This window comes from Pseudorca crassidens, chromosome 9 (genome assembly GCF_039906515.1).
Source record: "Pseudorca crassidens isolate mPseCra1 chromosome 9, mPseCra1.hap1, whole genome shotgun sequence".
Lineage (NCBI taxonomy): Eukaryota > Metazoa > Chordata > Mammalia > Artiodactyla > Delphinidae > Pseudorca > Pseudorca crassidens.
The window spans coordinates 34,376,646-34,397,695 of record NC_090304.1 but is presented as its reverse complement, the minus strand read 5'-3'; the positions used below and the strand labels follow the sequence as shown (position 1 = coordinate 34,397,695).

The following is a 21,050-nucleotide window of genomic DNA, read 5'->3' as shown; positions in this document are numbered from 1 at the left end:
GAAAAGATTAGAAATTTTGAAAACTGAAGAATGGGATATTCAATAAAATTAATATTGAGTGAAAAAAAATTAAAAACCTTCTCATTGGGAAATTAAGTTTATGTTAAATAAGTTTATGTTATGTAAAATTTAAACCCTTTATGTTTAGATTTGCCTGTTTTTTGAGCATGTGTGGAAATTACAATTTAATAAATAGTGCTGTAATAGATTTATATATATCATGCTATTAGAGCCCAAAAGGGATTACATCTCTCTGTCTAGGAAACTGTGGTAAGACTTCACGGATTTGGTGAGCTGAGCTCTACGTGAATAAGGAAGAAGATTAACCTATTTTGTGTTGTTTTTTTAAAAAACCTGGTTTTATGAGGCAGAGAAAACCTTGTTCTCTGGTTCTTTGAGAGATTCCTTAAGGAGAGAGTTGGTTTAAAAAACAACAGAAAAAAAACCCCAAAACTTGGTTATAAGACTTGAACATTTATTCCAACTAATGCTGTCACTTTTTAACTCTTTGTAAAGCAAGTGCTGAACTGTATATTTTATGGAACTTGATTAAACACTCATTTTTGATTCCTTGGTTTGCTCCTTGTCTTACAATTCTATAAGCATCCATCAGAGCTCCAAATTTAAAGGAAGATGGAAGTTCATACATACAACCACTCTCATCTGTTGTGGTCTGAGTATATTCTTCAATTTTAGAGAGAGATAAAGCGAAAGTCCATGCACAGATTGTGAATGTGATTTTGATTTGTTAATTGCTAGAAGAATGTTCTGCACTTTATTTCAAAACATTTAAACTCTCTTTAAAATTTAAAAGCTTTTCAAATTACCTGATTATTTCAAAAGTAGATCTTAACTTCCACTCAGTTGGCTTCTTACTTACATGTGTTGTCTCTTCTAATCCTTACACCAATTCTATGGCTAAGCATTATCCTGCATTTTATGATGTGGAAACTAAGGTTTAGAAAGTTTAGTAACTTTATCAAAATTTCACAGCTGGAAAGCAATGGAGCCAAAATTAGAATTCAAGTTTGTCTGAATACAAAACCAAGACTCTCAGGACTGTATCATTCTTACAACCTCTGATTCTCTTTTTACCCTCTTTCATAGGGATTATTACGGAGAAAAAATTGGCATCTATTTTGTCTTTCTCGGATTTTACACAGAAATGCTGTTTTTTGCAGCTATAGTTGGCTTAGCTTGTTTTATTTACGGCTTATTATCGATGCATGATAACTCAAGCAGGTAAGTGCAGCTGCGTTGCCCAAATAGAGAATCTTATGCTAACTGAAACTGTTGCTATTATTTTTCTGGAATTTGTGTCAGAATGTTTCCTATGGCAGCAGATAATTGATGTTTCTGAAAAAGACCCAAACATAGCAGCTACCCCTCACCTGGTGCTTTATGGAAAATTTGTTTTTAATGATGGGCTCTAAAGATTCTGTTCCTCAAAGCATGATTTGATCTACAAAAATTGCTAGTTCATTTCCCCTTGTGCCATATGTAAGAAGCTGTATAATGTTGTTCCAATAAAAGCAGCTTTGGACTTTCACCCAAACACATCACTTTTAATATAACTTTGCTCTTGGGAATCTCTGGCAGTCTGGTGGTTAGGACTCTACACTTCCACTTCTGGCGGCATGGGTTCCATCCCTGGTCGGGGAACTAAGATCCCACATGCCATGCCGTGTGGACAAAACGAAACAAGACAAAAACAAAACAAAACAAAACAAAAACTCTCCTCTTCCCTCTGCAGCACTGAGATCTGTGACCCTGAGATTGGGGGTCAGATTATCATGTGCCCACTCTGTGATGTAATGTGTGACTATTGGAGACTAAATTCTACCTGTTGGGCTTCAAAGGTATGTATGTATTGTGGTATGTTAAAAAGACTTGCAATTTCCCTCCCTCATTTGATACTAAGTAGTCTTTGTGATGTTGTTATTGTTTTACAGTTCTCCCATTTATTTGACAATGAGTCAACAGTGTTCTTTGCAATATTCATGGGAATTTGGGGTGAGTAAATAGTTACATAAAAACAGCTTTCTCCATGTTATCTGTTTTATGGCCATTCATGTAACATATACAGTTGGCATACCTTATAAACCAAAGGTGATTTTACATCTTTATGTCTTTGCTAGCATCAGTACACTGATGGAGTCCACATCAATGGTCATTCGTCTTGATCCTTGGTCCAGAAAGGTCTCTATTAGTCATCTGCTCATTTCTCTGAAAAACACTATAATTTTTGAAACTTCATATGTAATCAGATTACACTGTCAGCACTGTGGTAAAAACAGGCTCAATAAGTGCTTAATTCAGGAGAAATAAACATAAGCATTTGGTGGCTGGAGGATATTGAGTCATGGATACAAACTGGAACAAGACTCAAAAATTGTTGAGAGCTGGGCTTCCCTGGTGGCGCAGTGGTTGAGAATCCGCCTGCCAATGCAGGGGACACGGGTTCGTGCCCCGGTCCAGGAGGATCCCACATGCCACGGAGCGGCTGGGCCCGTGAGCCATGGCTGCTGAGCCTGTGCGTTTGGAGCCTGTGCTCCGCAACGGGAGAGGCCGCAACAGTGAGAGGCCCGCATACCACAAAAAAAAAAAAAAAAAAAAAAAAAAATTGTTGAGAGCTAATACTCAACATTTGAATTTAAATTTCCTGTGTCAAATTCTAGTTCCAGCTTCCAGTTCCATTTGGTAAAAATCTCCCATGTAAGGTGGAATTTCCCTTAATTTTGGAAATGTCCCAGTATCTCTTCTATTTTGTATCATGTGGGAAGTAGAAGTGTTATGAAGTTATTCCCGCCATCAGTGAGGAAAGTATTTTCTGTAAGAGTAACTTGGCAAGAGGAGGCCTAAAGACTTCTAAAGCATGTCTAAAAATCTGGGGGACTCTGGTGAAAGACAGACTTTTTTCTCTCCAATTTAACAAAAAAAAATCTTTAAAAAGCACAAGTGTGTGCATTTAAAAACTGGCCAAGGAGGGACTTCCCTGGTGGCACAGAGGTTAAGAATCCAGCTGCCAATGCAGGGGTCACGGGTTTGAGCCCTGGTCCAGGAAGATCCCACATGCCATGGAGCAACTAAGCCTGTGTGCCACAGCTACTGAGCCTGTGCTCTAGAGCCCGCAAGCCCGTGTGCCACAACTACTGAAGCCTGTGCGCCTAGAGCCCATGCTCCACAGCAAGAGAAGCCACCACAATGAGAAACCTGCACACCACAACGAAGAGTAGCCCCTGCTCGCCGCAACTAGAGAAAGCCCACGCGCAACAACAAAGACCCAACGAAACGAAAAATTAATTAATTAATTAATTAAAAAAAGAAAAATACTGGCCAAGGGAAAAGGTAGCTTGATTCAGGCAATAGGACACCAACATTTGTGGGGGTGTGTACATGAAGCAGAGGTTCTTATGGGTTTCTCTTACTTCTGCTTGACTGCTATGGTCTGAAGAAAAAAGGCCAGATTCAAAGAGAGAATGGGAGACAGAGAAGTCTTACCCACAATTCTCCAGCAGCCTCCTCTGGTTAAGTTAGTATATGGACATCTCTTCATTATGTGGCTACCAAATCCTGCCTGTCACTTTTTGGAATCAGAAATGGATGATAGGTACACAAATTACAACAAATGTAGTAGTTTTCAATTCTTTCCATTGACAGAGATTGTACACCAACACTAACCTTATATGTCATAACAAATAGAGGAGCAATTATGCATAGAACACCCAGCAGCTGCAGTGAACATGGGGGTAAAGATATCACTTCAAGATAATGATTTTGTTTCCTTTGGATAGATACCTAAAAGTGGAATTGCTTCATCCTATTATATTTATATTTTTAATTTCTCAAGGAACCTTCATATTGTTTTCCATAACAGCTACACCAATTTACATTCCCACTGACAGTGCACGAGGTTCCCTTTTTTTTCAGTTTTGTTCTTTTGCAAAGGAATATCCAATTTTCTCAAAACCATTTATAGAAGAAATCCCCATTGAGTATTTTTGGCTCCTTTGTCAAATATTAATTGACCATAATATGTGGGATTCTTTTCTGAGCTCTTGATTGTGTTCCATAGGTCTCTATGTTTCTCTTTATGCCATGCCAAAAGTACCATGCTATTTTGATTACTATAACTTTGTAATATAGTTTGAGATCAGGAATATGATGCCTACTGCTTTGTTCTTCCTTCTCAAGATTGCTTTGGCTATTTGGAGTCTTTTGTGGCCCCATACAAATTTTAGGATTGTTTTCTCTATTTCTGTGAAAAATAGCATTGGAATTTTGATAGGGATTGCATTAAATCTGGAGATTGCTTGGGTAGTATGGACATTTTTATATTAATTCCTCCAGTCCATGAGCATGGGCTATCTTTCCATTTATTTGTGTCTTCTTCAATTTCTTTCATCAGTGTCTAGTAGTATACAGTGTACGTATCTTTCATTTCCTTGGTTAAATTTATTCCTGGGTATTTTGTTCTTTTTGATGTTATTGTAAATGGGATTATTTTCTTAATTTCTCTTTCTGTTAGTACGTGGTTAGTATATAGAAACACAATGGGTTTCTATATATTTATTTTTATCCTGGAACTTGACTAAATTTATTTATTAGTTCTAACAGTTTTTTGGTGGTGTCTTCAGGATGTTTTTTATAATTTCATGTTATTTGCAAACAGAGACAGTTTTACTTCTTTCCTTCTTTCTTACTAATTTATATGTCTTTTATTTATGTATTTATTTTTGACTAATTGCTCTGGCTAGGATGTCCAGTACTCTATTGAATAGAAGAGGCAAGAATAGGCATTCTTGTCTTGTCCCTGATCATAGAGGGAAAGCTTTCAGCTTTTCACCACTGACTATGATGGTAGCTATGGGCTTGTCATGTATAGCCCTTATTATATTGAGGTACATTCCATTTATACCTATATTTTTGAGAGTTTTTATCATGATGGATGTTCAGTTCTGTTAAATGCTTTTTCTGCATCTGTTGAGATGATTTTCTTTTATAATTTATTTTGTTAATGTGGTATACCATGTTGATTGATTTGTGGATGTTGAACTATCCTTGTATCCCTGGAGTAAATCCCACTTGATCATTGTGTATAATTCTTTTAATATATTGCTGAATTTGATTTGCTACTCTTTTGTTCAGGTTCTTTGCATCTATGTTCATCAAGTATAACTTCTTTACTTGTAGTGTCTTTGTCTGACTTTGGTGTCAGGATAATGACGGCCTCATAAAATGAGTTTGGAAATTTTCTTTCCTCTTCTAGTCTTTGGAAGATTTTGAGAAGGATTAATTCTTCTTTACATGCATGATAGAATTCACCAGTAAAGCTATCTGATCTGGACTTTTGTTGGTGGGGACGTTTTTGATTACTGATTCAATATCCTTACTGGTAATTGGTCTGTTGAGATTTTCTATTTCTTCATGGTTCAGTTTAGGTAGGTTGTATGTTTCTACGACTTTATCCATTTCTTCTAGGTTATCCACTGTATTGGCACATAATTGTTCATAGTAGTCTCATGATCCTTTGTATTTCTGTGCTATCAGTTGTCATGTCTCTTATTTAGTTTCTAATTTTATTTATTTGAGCCTTATCTTTTTTTCTTGGTAATTATGGCTAAAGGTTTTCTATTATCTTTTCAAAATAAAACAGTTTTATTGATCTTTTCTATTGTCTTTTTGTCTCTTTTATTTATTTACCCTCTGATCTTTGTTATTTCCTTCCTTCTACTACCTTTGGCTTACTTTGCTCTTCTTTTTCTGGTTCCTTAATGTCTAAAGTTAGGTTGTTTATTGTAGCTTTTTCTTGGTTCTTAATGTGGGCATTCATCACTATGAACTTCCTTCCTAGAACTGCTTCTGCTGCATCCCGTAAGTTTTGGTATATTGTATTTCCAGTTTCATTTGTCTCAAGATATTGTTTAATTTCTCTGTTGATTTTTCTAAGTTTGTTCAGTAGCATGTCCTTTATTCTCCACATATTTGTGAATTTTCCAGTTTTAACTTTTCCTGTAATTCTATTTTCATACCATTGTGGTCAGAAAAGATGCTTGATATGATTTCAAACTTTTGAAATCTATTGACTAGTTTTGTGGTGCTAATATATGACCTTTCCTGGAGAACATTCCATGTGCACTTAGAAGAATGTGTATTCTGCTGCTGTTAGATGGAAAGTGCTGTCAATGCCCCTTAAGTCCCTCTGGTCTAACATGTAGTTTAAGTCCAATGATTCCTTATTGATTTTCTGTCAGGATGATCTATCCATTGTTGAAAATGGGGCGTTGAAGTTCCCTACTATTATTATGTTGCTGACAATTTCTGTCTTCAGGTCTGTTAACATTTGCTGTATATATTTTAGGTGCTCCTCTATTGAGTGCATAAGTATTTATAAGTGTTATATCTTCTTCTTTGATGGATCTCTCTATCATTATAGAAAGATCTTCTTTTCCCCTTATTGTGATCTTTGTCTTAAAGTCTATTTTGTCTTATATAAGTATAGTTAATATTGCTTTCTTTTGGTTTCAGTTTGTATGGAATATCTTTTTCCATCCTTTCACTTTTAGTATATATGTGTCCTTACAGCTGAAGTGAGTTTCTTGTAGGCAGCACATAGTTGAGTCTTGTTTTTTTATCCATTCAACCACTCTGTGACTTTTGATTGGAGAATTTAGTTAATTACATTAAAGTAATTATTGACAGATATGGACTTACTATTGCCATTTTGTTAATTGTTTTGTAATTCATTTGTTCCTTTCTTCCTCTCTTGCCTTCTTCTTTTGGGGTATGATAATTTTCTGTAATGGTATGCTTAGATTCCTTTTTCTTTATCTTTTGCATGTCTTTTATAGGTTTTTGCTCTGTGATTATAGTGAGGCTTTTATAAAACATCTTATAACATTCTATTGCAAGCAAAACAAATTAATTCCAAATGCATACTAACGCTCTATATTTTTACTTTCCTTCCCATGTTTTATGTTTTTGATGTCACAGTTTATATCTTCTTAGCTTGTGTATCCTTTAACCAATTATTATAGTTATACAATTTTATTGTAGTTACAGTTATTTTTACTACTTTTGTCTTTTAACCTTCATAATAGATTTAGAAGTGAGTTACCTACCCCCATTATAACATGTATTTTAAATTTAACTATACATTTACCTATACTAATGAGATTTGTACTTTTATATGTTTTCATTTCAGTTTAAAGAGGTCCCTTTAACATTTCTTGAAAAGCCATTCTAGTTGTGATAAACCCTTTCCACTTTTACTTGTCTGGAAAACTTTCCAGGTAGAGTATTCTTGGTCCTCAAATTTTTTTCAGTACTTTGACTATATGCTACTCCCTTCTGGCCTGCAGTTTCTGCTGAAAAATCTGCTGATAGTCTTATGAGGGTTCCCTTATACATAAGTTGTTTTTCTCTTCTTGCTTATAAGATTCTCTCTTTGTCTTTAACTCTTGACCTTTTAAATATAATGTGTCTCAGTGTAGTTCTCTTTGTTTTCATCTTTTTTGGAACTCAGTGGGTTTCCTAGATATGATATTTGTTTTTTTCCCCGTGTTAGAGAAGTTTTTACCCATTATTTGAATATGCTGTCTCTGTCTCTCTCTCTTCTCCTTCTGGGACCCCCTATAATGCAAATGTTGGTCTGCTTGATATTGTCCCATAACTCCCTTAAGCTGACTTCACTTTTTTTCACTCATTTTTCATTTTCATTTCATTCATTTTTTCTCCTCTGACTGAATGAATTCCACTTCCCTTTCTTGGGGTTTACTGATCCTTTCTTCATTTTATGTAGTATGTGCTGAACCCTTCTATTGAATTTTACAATAAAATTATTGTATTCTTCAGCTCTATGATCTCTGTTTATTACTTTCTTATATTTTCTGTCTCTTTGTTCAAATTCTCACTTTATTCATGCATTGTTCTCCAGACCTCAGTAAGCATCTTTATGACCATTATTTCGAACTCTTTATCAGGTAAATTGCTTGTTTTCATTTCATTAAGGTCTTTTTCTGCAGTTTATCTTGTTCTTTTATTTGGAACATATTTTCCTTTGTTTCTTCATTTACCTTGCCTCCCTGTGTTGATTTCTGTTCATTAGGTAAAACAGCTACCTCTCCCAGCCTTGAAAGTGTGGCCTGTGATTGTTCAAGCTGCCTTCTTTGTTCTTAGTGGTTCCCAGTATTTGGGGGGTGTGCCAAAACCCATCAGTATCCCAAATGGGAAGATCTCAGTCAGCACCTAAATGCAGGCTGTTTGGAAGCTGGACCCTCAGGCAGCAGCTTTTAAAGTCTGCAAGTAGATCTCTTTCAAAGAAAGATTGGAAGATGGGCATTTGTGTCTGCTGCCTCTACTTTTAGCCCTGGGGAGAAAACCAGTTAGGAACTGTTTGTTTGCTGCAGCAATCAAAACAGTATGGTACTGGCATTAAGATAGACATGCAGACCGATGGAACAGAATGGAGCCTAGAAATAAATCCACATGTATATGGTAAATTAATCTTCAACAGGATTTCCAAGAAAACAAAATGGGGAAAGGATAGTCTCTTCAACAAATGGTGCTGCGGAAATCTGGACGGCGACATGCAAAAGAATGAAATTGGATCCTTATCTTTGTCAACTGAAAAAAAATCCACAACCTGAAAGTTGAGAATTATGTTTTATTTGGCAGACTTTCTGAGGACTTCAAGCCCAGGAGGCAGCCTCTCAGATAGCTCTGAGGAACTGCTCTGAAGAGGTAAGGGAGGAGCCAGGATACATAGGAGTTTTGCAACAAAGACCAGGTAGTCAGACATCAAAAGATTACTGTTAATTAAAGAAAACCAGATACCTTAAGTTAATGAATTAGCGCTTTTCTTTGTATGGGAAGATGCAAGAATCTGGGCTAATTGAAATCATTCCTTTGATATGCACCTTAGCTATCTGGGGCCAGTATCCTGTTCTTTCCCATCTTGAGTTCCCTCAGGGCTCACCATCTGGGCTGTAGTGGCTTGATGGCTGCAACATCCTTTGTTTACCGATATGGCAGGCAACATTTTTCATTCACATCTTACACCATCACAAAAATCAATTCAAAATGGATTAAAGGCTTAAACACAAGACCTGAAACTGTAAAAATCCTAGAAGAGAGTATAAGGAAAATCTTTATGACATTGGTCTTGGCAATGATTTCATGCAGATGGCACCAAAGCCCAGGCAACAAAAACAAACAAAATAAGCTAGACTACCTCAAACTAAAATGCTCTGCACAGCAGAGACAACAATGAACAGAGTGCAAAGGCAACCAATTGAAAGGCAGAAAATATTTGCAAACCATCTATCTGATAAAGGGTTAATCTCCGAAATATATATAAGGAACACCTGTAGCTCAATAGTTTTTAAAAAATAACAAAACCTAACCTGATTAAAAATGGACAAAGGACTTGAATAGACATTTCCCCGAAGAAGTTATACAAATGGCCAACAGATATATGAAAAAATACTTAATGTCATTAGTTATCAGAGAAATGCAAATCAGACCACAATGAGATGTTATCTCACACCTGTCAGGATGGCTATTACCAAAATGATGAGGATGTGAAGAATTATAATGAACTCTTGCATACTATTGGTGGGAATGCTAAATGGTACAACCGGAAAACAGTGTGGAAGTGCCTCAAAAAATTAAAATAGAACTGTCATATAATCTAGCAATCCCACTTCTGGGTATTTACCCAAAATAATTGAAATCAGGATCTCAAAAAGATGTTAGCACTCTTGTGTTCATTGTAACTCTCTCCACATTAACCAAGATGTGGAAACAATCTAAATGTCCATTGACAGATGAATGGGTAAAGAAACTGGTATGTGTGTGTGTGTGTTTATATATATATATATGTATATATGTGTGTGTGTGTGTCTGTGTGTGTGTGTGTGTGTAAACTAGTTACATCTATGCCTTAGAAGGGTTATAAGGGAAGGTTTTTCTGGGGGTGTTGGTAATGTTTTATATACTTTTCTGTAAATATGTTATTCTTTAAGGGAAAGTTTGTTTAAAAATTATATATATTGTATATTATACTATATAATATTATATATTATACGTATATATATATAGAGAGAGAGAGAGACAGAGACAGGGAGAGAGACAAAGAGAGACAGAGAGAGAGAGAGAGAGAGAGAGACATACTGTGTTATGAAATGGCTCCTATGTTTTCCTTAAATTTCCCTAAGCCTGAGAATGTGGTACAATTGCTTGAATGATTTCAGTAAAAGACATGCAAACAAAATCTAGGTGTTAGTAAAAAGTCAAGTTTAAATATTATTTCAAATTATCTGAATGAAGAGAGAGAGAATAGCGTGCCTAAAAAAAATTTTTCTTGCATGGACTGCTGTCTAAGAAACGAATTTGTATTTCTATATATGAGTTATTTCAAGACTATTACATAGTATTATGCCAAAATTTATAATTTTATCATCAAACAATGACAGAAGAACCATCATACAACCAAAATGATTTTTTAAAGTAAAGAAAAATCTAGTAATTATCTCCTTATTCACTTATTCCTCCATCTCTTTATTATATTTGTTCTTATGCATTTCTTTGCCCATAGTCACATTGTTTTTGGAGTTTTGGAAACAGCGACAAGCCAGACTGGAATATGAGTGGGACCTGGTGGACTTTGAGGAGGAGCAGCAGCAGCTCCAGCTGAGACCTGAATTTGAAGCTATGTGTACACATAGGAAAGTGAATGCAGTGACTAAGGTATATTAGGAGACTGAAATAGGCAGTATATTCCAATGGACACCAAGCTGTCGGTGGCCTCTCAAGTAATGATGTGTATTTCAATTTGCCTTTAAAATACTCTACAACATATAAACCATACAAACTTGTTTACTTGCTTCTAATATACATCTTGAACGCATGCACAAGTAGGTAGTAAAGTATAATGAGCCCCAGGATGGAATCATCACCCAGCTTCAATTATTATTATTTCATGGGCAATCTTCTTTCATTTATACACCTACCCCTCCCTGCCACTAGATTATTTTGAAGCAAATCCAAGTCATCATATCATGAAATACATAGTTTTAATACTAAGTGAAATAAAAGGAAATGGAAAATAGTGTGCATGCTGTGGGCTTTGTATATAAATATATAGACATGGAAATGATACTAAGTTAATGCGTGAAAATTAAAATAGTATTGTATTAAGGTAGTGGGCTTACGAGTGATTGCTTTATTCGACCAAAGTTTATTCACCTAGTCCATTCTAATTAATTATAATGGGAAGATCATTGCACTGGTGTCTGGAAAGGAGAGTCTAGATTTGGGGATAACTGGCAAACTGGCTGTATGTTGTTGACTGAGTTATTTGACTTCTTGGTACCTCATTTTTGTTTCACTTGAAAATGGAAGATACTTTGCAGACTCTTGGCTGCATATTCTTAGAGTCCCCACCTTTCCATAATCTATAATCACCATGTTACCTGATGCTATTAAAGAGAGAATAGAATATGTCTCTAAAAATCTCTTCAGTAGAATTCCCTACTCTGTTCAGGACACTGTTCTTGTGTATAATACTCAACATTCTTCTCATAGTACAGGCATTCACTAAACGTTTATTAAATTGCCTTGAAACATTACAAAATATTCAGTAAATGAATGAAGAGAAAAATCACCTCAGAAAATACATTAACAATTTGGGTGGCTATTTGAAATTAATAAAAAATATATTAAAAGAGATATTTTCATAATAATGACATGATGTGTATTTGTTCATACTTAATGGGCTAAAGAAGAAAATAAAAGCAGGCCTATTGGCTTTGCCAAACACCGTTGACCAAAAGCAAGATGTACTGAATGTTTACATTTGAAACAAGTTGAAAAACAATATGTATTGATTCACTGTGAATCGTCTACTTCACTTAGCTTTAATGGCTTTGGAAATGAGAGTTGTTTTTTTTTGTTTTTTTTTTTTTACTTCATTGCAGTGCTTCTTCAGTGGTTAAGCACAACCAGAATTCTTATATTTGAGTCTGTTGGGAACACATACATGCAGGAATGGACACACACACATGCATACACAAATATGCACACACACACGAACACACTGACACATTGGATACACACATGCATACACATGTACATAATCAGATGTGTCCACACACATCCTGGGGTTCAATAGAGCTCTTGGGCAGCCTACCCTGACTGCTATGTTCTGTTTGCGTTCAGTCCTTTCTGAAAAATCCTTGAGACTGTACAGATGTAAAATCTTATATGTTAAATAGAATTACATGATTTAGATTTCTGCTGACAACTATTTTTTACTGTATGACAGTATTTTGGCCGTAAGATCTAACTGCCTCTCGATATAGCTAAAAATATCAGCTGGTATAATTAATATCTTCCATTAATGACTTAAAAACCCATAATTGTAGAAAAGTCTGGGCCCCTGAACTGTGTGGAAGAAGACAATTAATCCTATAAATATAAAGAAGGCACCCTACTTAATATCATACAGAGCAATTACAGAGCAGTGCATTCAACTCAATTCAATTTAACTCAATTAGAAAATTTTAACATCATTAAGGCATGTCCACTTAAGCAGCAGCCCTCAGGTTTTGACTTTGTTTTTCCTGTCTCCCTCTCCCTAAATACAACTCTAATTCAACACTCAGGAAATAATGTGTATCCTTTATATCTCATATCATTTGTAAAATATTTCATCTGAGAGCCCTAAAGGTTTCTACCTAAACATAAGGAACCACTACTAGAATGTAGCATTCCATGAGCTGTGGTGAACCCATTGAGGAGGTTTCTACTTTAACATGGCTTTGTGATTTTGACTACTGCTTGGATTCCCAACTTTGTAGATTTTGAATTTTGCTGTGATTTCTTCAAAATTACAGGAGGTGGAACCTTACTTGCCTTTGTGTAGTCGTATTCCATGGTACTTTTTATCGGGAGCCACAGTGACTTTATGGGTGAGCATTGTTTAAAAACTATTATCATCTATTGATGTAAGATCATACTGGGATTACCTCAATAGTTTTGTCTGCAATGGCTTGAGTCCCTCTCTTCCCTCCCACTCCACAGTATTTTTTTTTATCTTGAATGGAGCTCTTATATAGAATAAACTGTAATTTGCATGGATGTGCCATGATTAAACCTTGCATAAAGAGTTGGGGGGAGAGAGAGGTGCTTTATCTTAAAGCCCGTCCCTCTCCCTCCCCCAGCTCTTTGTTAATTTGGTGATAACTTGAAACCAGAACAGTGAAATAAGTAATTTGATTACAGACTATTTGTTTAGTTTTTTTTAAAAAATTATTAATTTATCTTTTATCCATTTAAAATACTTATACAAAATGAAAAACTTTATACCATTAAGGTTCGTTCTCTTGCCAAGATAAATGGAAGAAAATGTTACATCTTCTACATGAAGAATTTAATTAGCATATCCCATTGTTAGGGAGTCAGATTTTTTCCATGCCTTTTACCTGATAGATTTCTCCATCATCATAATCTATTTCCTGCCCTCCCCTTTCAAAATGTATGTCCTCTTACAGTTGACCTTTAGTTTTAGGAAAACAGGCAAGGTTACCCTCTGAGAAGTTAGCCTGTTGAAGTATAAATAATTAGCAGTTGTAGACTGTATTTTAACCTCACCATTCCATATTGTCCTATAATATTTTATCTCTAACCTTTTTTGATAAAGGTATTGGTTTTTCTATTTTAAATGTGTGTTTTCCTATATGATATAACAATCATTTTAGGAGAGATGATAGAATAAAAGGGGGTGATAATCAATTTGGGACACTCCTTGAAAAATATTCTGGAGTGTGGTTCCAGAAAGATCACTGTCATTTATTTCTAGTACTCATTCAATTTGATTCAGTTCCTCAACTTTCACAATAAAATTCTCCAATCATTGATATAAAGATCTTTGTGATTTTGTAATATGTAAAGGTATAAAATTTATACAAATATCTAAACTACCAGGCATATCAGACTACTAATGGCAGTATTCTGAGGGGAAATGAAATCGAATCTTTAAACGTATTTTTCTTGAGAAAGTAAGTGATCTTCACACTACGCATTTAACTACAACCTAGAGCAGAGGTTACCAAACATTTGCTGTAAAAGATATATTATAGGCTTTGTAGGCCACAAATCGTCTCTGACACATAATTGTCTTTATTTTTCTTTACAACCTTTAAAAATGCAAACAAACAAACAAAACATATTCTTACCTTAAGGGCCACGCAAGAACAGGTAAGGCCACAAGCAGACTCTGGCTTGCTGGTAGTTTTCCAACTCATTCTAAAGGATAGACCTAGAGGATGGTCAATGAATACTTTTCTATTTTCGATTGACTCAGCTGCTACCATACACTTATCGCTAACCCTTTTACGTTCCTAGTTTTCATTTCCTGCCATCTATGGTGAGAGGGACTGACTTGTCTTGCTTTCCATGTCAGATCTGCTAAACTTAATATATGAGTTGAAGAGAAGAGTATGTTTCAGATATATATGCATCACAGGGATTCAGAGACCAGAGTGACCAGTTTTTGTTTCCCTTCCGCAGATGTCTCTGGTCATCGCGTGTATGGTAGCTGTGATTGTATACCGCCTGTCAGTCTTTGCTACATTTGCTAGCTTCATGGAAACTGAAGCATCCTTAAAGCATGTCAGAAGTTTCCTCACTCCCCACATAACCACATCTCTCACTGGATCGTGCTTGAACTTTATTGTCATCTTGATCTTGAATTTCTTTTATGAAAGGATATCTGCCTGGATTACAAAAATGGGTAAGCCGGCCAAATCATTAGTATGACTCTGAAAAAGGGTTCCTATCAATGCTATACCTCCATTCTGGATAATCCCCAAGGGAGTTCTTTTTTTGTTTGTTTGTTTTTGTTTCAAACTAGTTTATTTAGGGGTTCCATTTTCAGTCCTCAATAGATTTTATGTATTTCTCATATGCGTCTTCACTCATTAGTTCATCTAGTTCTGAAGGGTTACTGAGTGTCGTCTTGATCAGCCAACCATCTTCATAACAAGATTTGTTTACAAGTCCTGCATTTTCTGTTAGAGCTTCATTAATTTCAGTTACTTCTCCTGATAGAGGAGAATAGAGTTCACTAGCAGCTTTCACACTTTCCAAAGCACCAAATTCCTTTTGTTTGTTCAATTTTTTCCCAACTTCAGGCAGACTACAGTAAACAACACCTCCCAAAACTTCCTGTGCAAAATTGCTGATTCCCACTGTTCCAGCACCGTTTTCTGATGTTGCCCATTCATGTTTGTCTGTGAATTTACGACCCGACAGCAGAGTGGGGCCGGTGCGCAGCGCCGGACAGCGCCCGGACGGCGCCCGCCCGCAGTCCCCAGGGCTGCAGCGGGCAGGGCATGTTGGGCGCAGAGATGGCACGCAGGCTGCAGACCGCGGCCCGCACGCTCCGCGCCACTCGCAGCGCCATGTTCGCAGGGGTGCAGAGGGTCTCCGCACACCGGGAGTTCATTTTTTAAAGGCACACTTTAAGGCAGTTTTGCTCTACAGGTAGACCCATAGCCTGGTACTTCAGAATCCCCTAACAGCTACATTCAGGCCTATTATAGTGGAAGCAGGAAAAATAACTAAAAAGAATTAGGACTCTGTAGATCTTTCTGAGTATTCTTACCTTAATCCTTCCTTGATGGGGTTAGTTGAAGCCTAAATAAAATCCTCACACGTTTCTAAAGTCACAGATAATTTTTATTTCATGTGTATGGTATTTAGAATGTATTGGATTTTGAAAACTATTGTGAGGAAAACAGAACAATCAGGTCCTCCTGAATAAATCTAAAAGTTAGTGCTTCTCTTTTCAGTTGTCATGTGTTAGAACCTGGATTATGTTCTTTTAAAAATTTCTCCTAAAGCCATGAGGGAAGGTGAAGGGGTCACAGGTGGAGTGGTAGGTTCAGTCAGGAAGACTAGCACAGAGCACAGTTGCTCCTGGCCTTGCCCCCAGCAAGTTGGAGATGAGATCAGAGACTCAACTCCAGGCCTCAGCTTCTTCTGGGACTGCTCTCTCCAGGAGCTCATGCCCCCCTCCCCTAAATCTGTACACTGACAGTGTGCCCAGTGGTAACCAAAAAGGCAGCACAGTATTTACTCAGCACTAGAGTAAGCACTGGGAAGCAGCTGTCATTAAATCTATTTTCAAATTTGGAGTTCTTCTCTCTCAGTTTCACTTATTTTTTCTGCTTAGCAACAGCCAAAAACTAAAAAATTATAGCAATTAGCACCTACAAACAAAGCACCTAAAAAATATCTCAGCTTTCATCAATGAGAAAAATCTCTTGTATTCACATTAGAGATTTTGTAGAAATGCAGCTAAATTTCAGTAAAATGGAAGCGTTATCTGTGTCTTTAGAATATGTGCTACTGTTTCAGTGTTGCTGAAAATGTCATGGATTTGGCTGGATCAGCTTGTGCTCTTGGGAGATCATCAGTTCAGAAAAGCATGGCCCCTTACTCTTTCATGCCTCATGTTTTTTTACTGTGGTGTGAAGAGACTCTAACATTTTCTTATCTTTGGAATTCATAAAATGATAGATCATCATCATGCATTTTAAGGAAAGGAGAGGGAAAATATGTACTATTACGGCCACCGTTTGCATGACATTGTTTTCAAAACTGATAAAGCCGTTTAATTCATGAGAGGAAAGCACAATTCAGTTTGAAATCATCCTCTGCCCTTCATAAGATTCACCTTGTTTACACCTGATTGAAAACAGAGGAGCGAGATCTGATGTGTTTACAGGGTATCATATAGTGTTACGGGGATAAGCATGAGGCTCTTCAGTCTAATAGGCACTTGAATTCCATATTTTGACTGTGTGACCCCAGGCAAGTACTTCATCCCTCTAAATGTACTAATGACGGTTTCTCAGCCTTCTCTGTTGATTAGATTAATACACAATCTCTAATTGAAAGCCTAGTGCACATCCATAGCTACTTAATATTGGTCAGTTATGACCAGAGTGGGGAAGATTTCAACAGACTCTCAGAATAATATGACTAGATATCCACTTATCCCAGGGATTAAAAAAAATAAGGAGAAGCAGGAAGGTGCATTATTAAACCTTGGTGTTTTTTATTTACCAGAAATTCCTCGGACTCACCAGGAGTATGAGAGCAGTCTTACCTTGAAAATGTTCCTGTTTCAGTTTGTAAATTTTTACTCGTCCTGCTTCTATGTAGCTTTCTTTAAAGGGAAGTTCGTGGGCTATCCTGGAAAATACACATATTTGTTTAATGTGTGGAGAAGTGAAGAGGTAAGAATTCTCTAGAGAGGTGAGGTTTGTGGCTTCAGTAACTCAATGTTAACTAAATACCTTTAGGTGTGCCCCGCACTAACTCAGATTTTATCAAGCTGCAGGAAAAGTCAAAGACACTGACTGTCCACAGAGCATATTGGTCTTAGAATCCTGCTGTCTGATAGACTTTCCAGTTCGTTCTGGGCAAGAAGTTATATTGTACCTATTGTTTGGTATAAAATATGAACTATGAACTGGAATAAGTAAGTTCTGTATTCCTGAAGACTTCCATCAAAGGATGAATAACTTTCTAGAGGTACAGCAAAAAGGGCTCTACCACGGGTACAGAGTTAGAACAGTTCAGTGCTTTCCAAACCTGGCTGTGCATCCAGATCACATGGAGAAAATAACAACTTCCAGCCCTAACCCAGATATAATAAAGATTCAGAATTTTCTAAGGCCCAGAAATCTGTTTTTAACATATTTCACAGCTGAATCTAATGTAGCTAGACTGGTGATCAAGCTTGGAACTTGGAACTAAATATCCATTTATATTTCTTTAATATCTGTTCCAATGCAAATCTTCAGATTCTCACCCTCTGGTTTGGGATTTCTTTTGTTGCAGAAGTCCATCTTTCATCCTTTACTTTATTTTTCTCCTTTTTCTTCTTACTAGTGTGATCCTGGAGGCTGTCTAGTAGAATTGACAACCCAGTTGACCATCATAATGACTGGGAAACAGATCTTCGGAAACATTAAAGAAGCCATTTATCCGTATGTATGACTTACAAGTTTTTGCTTTTTTTTAAGCAAGCATGAGAGATTTCCTCTGGAAAAAATGGAATTCTTTGATTATCATTGTGCCTTTGTTAGCTAATGTTTAAGTCAACAGCAACAAAAAAACTTCACTTTTAATCAGCAGTCAAGAATATATTGGGACTTCCCTGGTGGCACAGTGGTTAAGAATCTGCTTGCCAATGCAGGGGATACAGTTTCGATCCCTGGTCCGGGAAGATCCCACATGCCATGGAGCAACGAAGCCCATGCACCAAAACTACTGAGCTTGTGCTCTAGAGCCCACGAGCCACAACTACTGAGCCCATGTGCTGCAACTACTGAAGCCCGTGTGCCTAGAAGCCCGTGCTCTGCAATGAGAAGTCACCACAATGAGAAGTCACTGCAATGAGAAGCCCGCGCACCACAACAAAGAGTAGCTCCCACTTGCCACAACTAGAGAAAGCCCGCATGCAGCAACGAAGACCCAGTGTAGCTAAAAATAAAAATAAATTAATTAGTTAATTTAAAAAGAATATATTAAGGTAATACAGACTTTTAAATATACATCTGTTGCTTGAGAAAGTTTAGGGAAAGGTAGTTATCTCTGTCTCCTGTGAAGTTTCCACTGGGAAATCTGTTATATGCTCTGTAGGTTATTCTTCGTGTTCCATTTTATTTCTCAAAATTACTAAAAGTTGAATTCTTTAAAAATATCTGTGTGTCATGGACACATCTGTTACTGAACCAAACTCGGGTCCACTCACCTGCCTGCAGTAAATCCAATCTACTGACACCGGGTTATGGTGAAGGAAATTGCAGTGTTTATTGTAACTCACCATACAAATAGTCTGGGACAGCTAGTGCCTGATGGGTTTCAGAAAAGCATTTTCAAAGTCCAGGTGAGGGAGTGGGGGGTACAGGGTATGTGATCAGCTCATGCACAAATATCTGATTGGTTGATGATGAGGTAACAGGGCTGTGTCACAGGGGTTAACATTAGGCTCTAGTAGGTCTGGGGGCTATGTGCTCATGGTCATCAAGTAGTTAACATCTTCCATTTGGTGGGGGTTTTCACATCTGTAAAACAACTCAGGAAATGTGCATCAGATAGTATTCTCTATTACTTCCTAGAGGAGCTAAAGCAGAAGATATGCGGAGGAGTCTGTCCCAGGAAGGCCCCATAGGGTCCTTCTCAGTTACACATCTAGGCACAGAAACCGTTTATGAATGAAATTCTGGCACGCGAAGGAATCACTCTCTGTCCCCAAAGCATAGCAATAATGAATACATTATGAAAAAAGAAAACCAAAATGACAGTAGATCTGAAATATAAGGTGAAAATTCCCATGTATAAAAAGAGGAAGAATTAGGGGCTTCCCTGGTGGTGCAGTGGTTGAGAGTCTGCCTGCCGATGCAGGGGACACGGGTTCGTGCCCCGGGAGGATCCCACATGCCGCGGAGCGGCTGGGCCCGTGAGCCATGGCTGCTGAGCCTGCGTGTCCGGAGCCTGTGCTCCTCAACGGAGGGGCCACAACAGTGAGAGGCCCGCGTACCGGGAAAAAAAAAAAAAAAAGAGGAAGAATTATAAGCCTGTAATCTTGTGGGGCTCTGAGTTAGGAAATTATAGTGTCAGGGTGTAACACCTATAGGATGAAGTGGACCAAAAGTGCACCACTTAAGACAGGGGACTACCAGTTTAACTGTACTTAAAGCCAGGGACTGGGTGTATTCTTACTTACTCATGAAAGATGGTTGAAAACACCCTCCCCCTCTTTCACCCACTGCCACAGTTTCATAGTACTCCTGGGGTGCTATTTCATGTGCTGACAAAGGAAGAACATAGATGTATACTTTCAAATGGTATTTGATACACCACATCCCTAATATTGCCACAGAGAAATAATACCAAACTGTTATTTTAAATCCTAGCTCTAGATTGAGAACCTGGAGGCAGAATGGAGGTAACCCCTAAACCAAACACAAGAGGGAAAATAAATAAATATGCACAGAGAGGAAAAGAGACAGGACAGTAAAAGAAAAAAGAAACAAGTAAATTTAAGACTACAGACCAAGATTCAAAAACTTACAAGATTTAATGCTACAAAGGCCACTAACAAAATCAATTCTTAGAAAGTGAACTTACTCAAGGTAGGAGATTCTGGCAAAGCCTAAAAACATAAAAGGAGGTGATACTGTCAATAAAAAGGGTAAGGAAATAATTTAAATTAAAACAGATATAAATGAAACAAGAACAAATGAATATGGGCTTCCCTGATGGTGCAGTTGTTAAGAATCCGCCTGCCAATTCAGGGGACGCAGGTTCGAACCCTGGTCCGGGAAGATGCCACATGCTGCGAAGCAACTTAGCCCATGCACCACAACTACTGAGCCTGCGCTCTAGAGCCCGTGAGCCACGACTACTGAGCCCATGTGCCACGACTACTGAAGTCAGCATGCCTAGAGCCCATGCTCCGCAACAAGAGAAGCCACCGCAATGGGAAGCCCGCGCACCACAATGAAGAGTAACCCCTGCTCACCGCAACCAGAGAAAAAGCCCACGTGCAGCAACGAAGACCCAACATGGCCAAAAAAAATAAGTAGAATAAAATAATAAATAAATTTTAAAAAGAGAACAAATGAATTTGAAAAAGAATTAATTATTAAATGTAAAATCATACTTTAAATAAACAGAACAATAGATGGTATCAATTACAGATCAGACACAATTGAAAAATGAATTAGTTAATTGGAAAATAGTACTGAGAAATTCCCACATTGTACAGTGCAACAGAGAGACAATGAGGTTAAAAATATTAAAGTGACAGGAGGCTATATAGTGGCTTCTACATTAATCTGCTAGTAGTTTCAGAAAAAGAAAATTGAGTAAACAGTGGAAAAAATCCTTTGAATAGGTAATTGCTGAAAATTTTCCAGAAATGAAGAAAAACATGAGTTCCAGAAATGAAAATGGATCCTGAATATGAA

At 37.2% G+C, this 21,050-nt stretch overlaps 1 protein-coding gene and 1 pseudogene across 15 annotated transcripts in view; one reads left to right on the top strand and one right to left on the bottom strand.

Moving 5' to 3' along the window:
* Positions 1-21,050, top strand: part of ANO5 (anoctamin 5) — a 98,488-nt gene that overhangs the window by 60,491 nt on the left and 16,947 nt on the right. For all 15 annotated transcript variants that reach the window (XM_067749602.1, XM_067749611.1, XM_067749617.1 and 12 more), the window contains 8 exons: positions 1,108-1,242; positions 1,754-1,859; positions 1,953-2,013; positions 10,598-10,749; positions 12,897-12,971; positions 14,572-14,794; positions 17,137-17,306; positions 17,965-18,062. In XM_067749602.1, the coding sequence (XP_067605703.1) occupies positions 1,108-1,242; positions 1,754-1,859; positions 1,953-2,013; positions 10,598-10,749; positions 12,897-12,971; positions 14,572-14,794; positions 17,137-17,306; positions 17,965-18,062 (1,020 nt within the window). The remainder of the gene's footprint in view (positions 1-1,107; positions 1,243-1,753; positions 1,860-1,952; positions 2,014-10,597; positions 10,750-12,896; positions 12,972-14,571; positions 14,795-17,136; positions 17,307-17,964; positions 18,063-21,050) is intronic.
* Positions 14,888-15,490, bottom strand: LOC137230356 (glycine cleavage system H protein, mitochondrial-like; annotated as a pseudogene).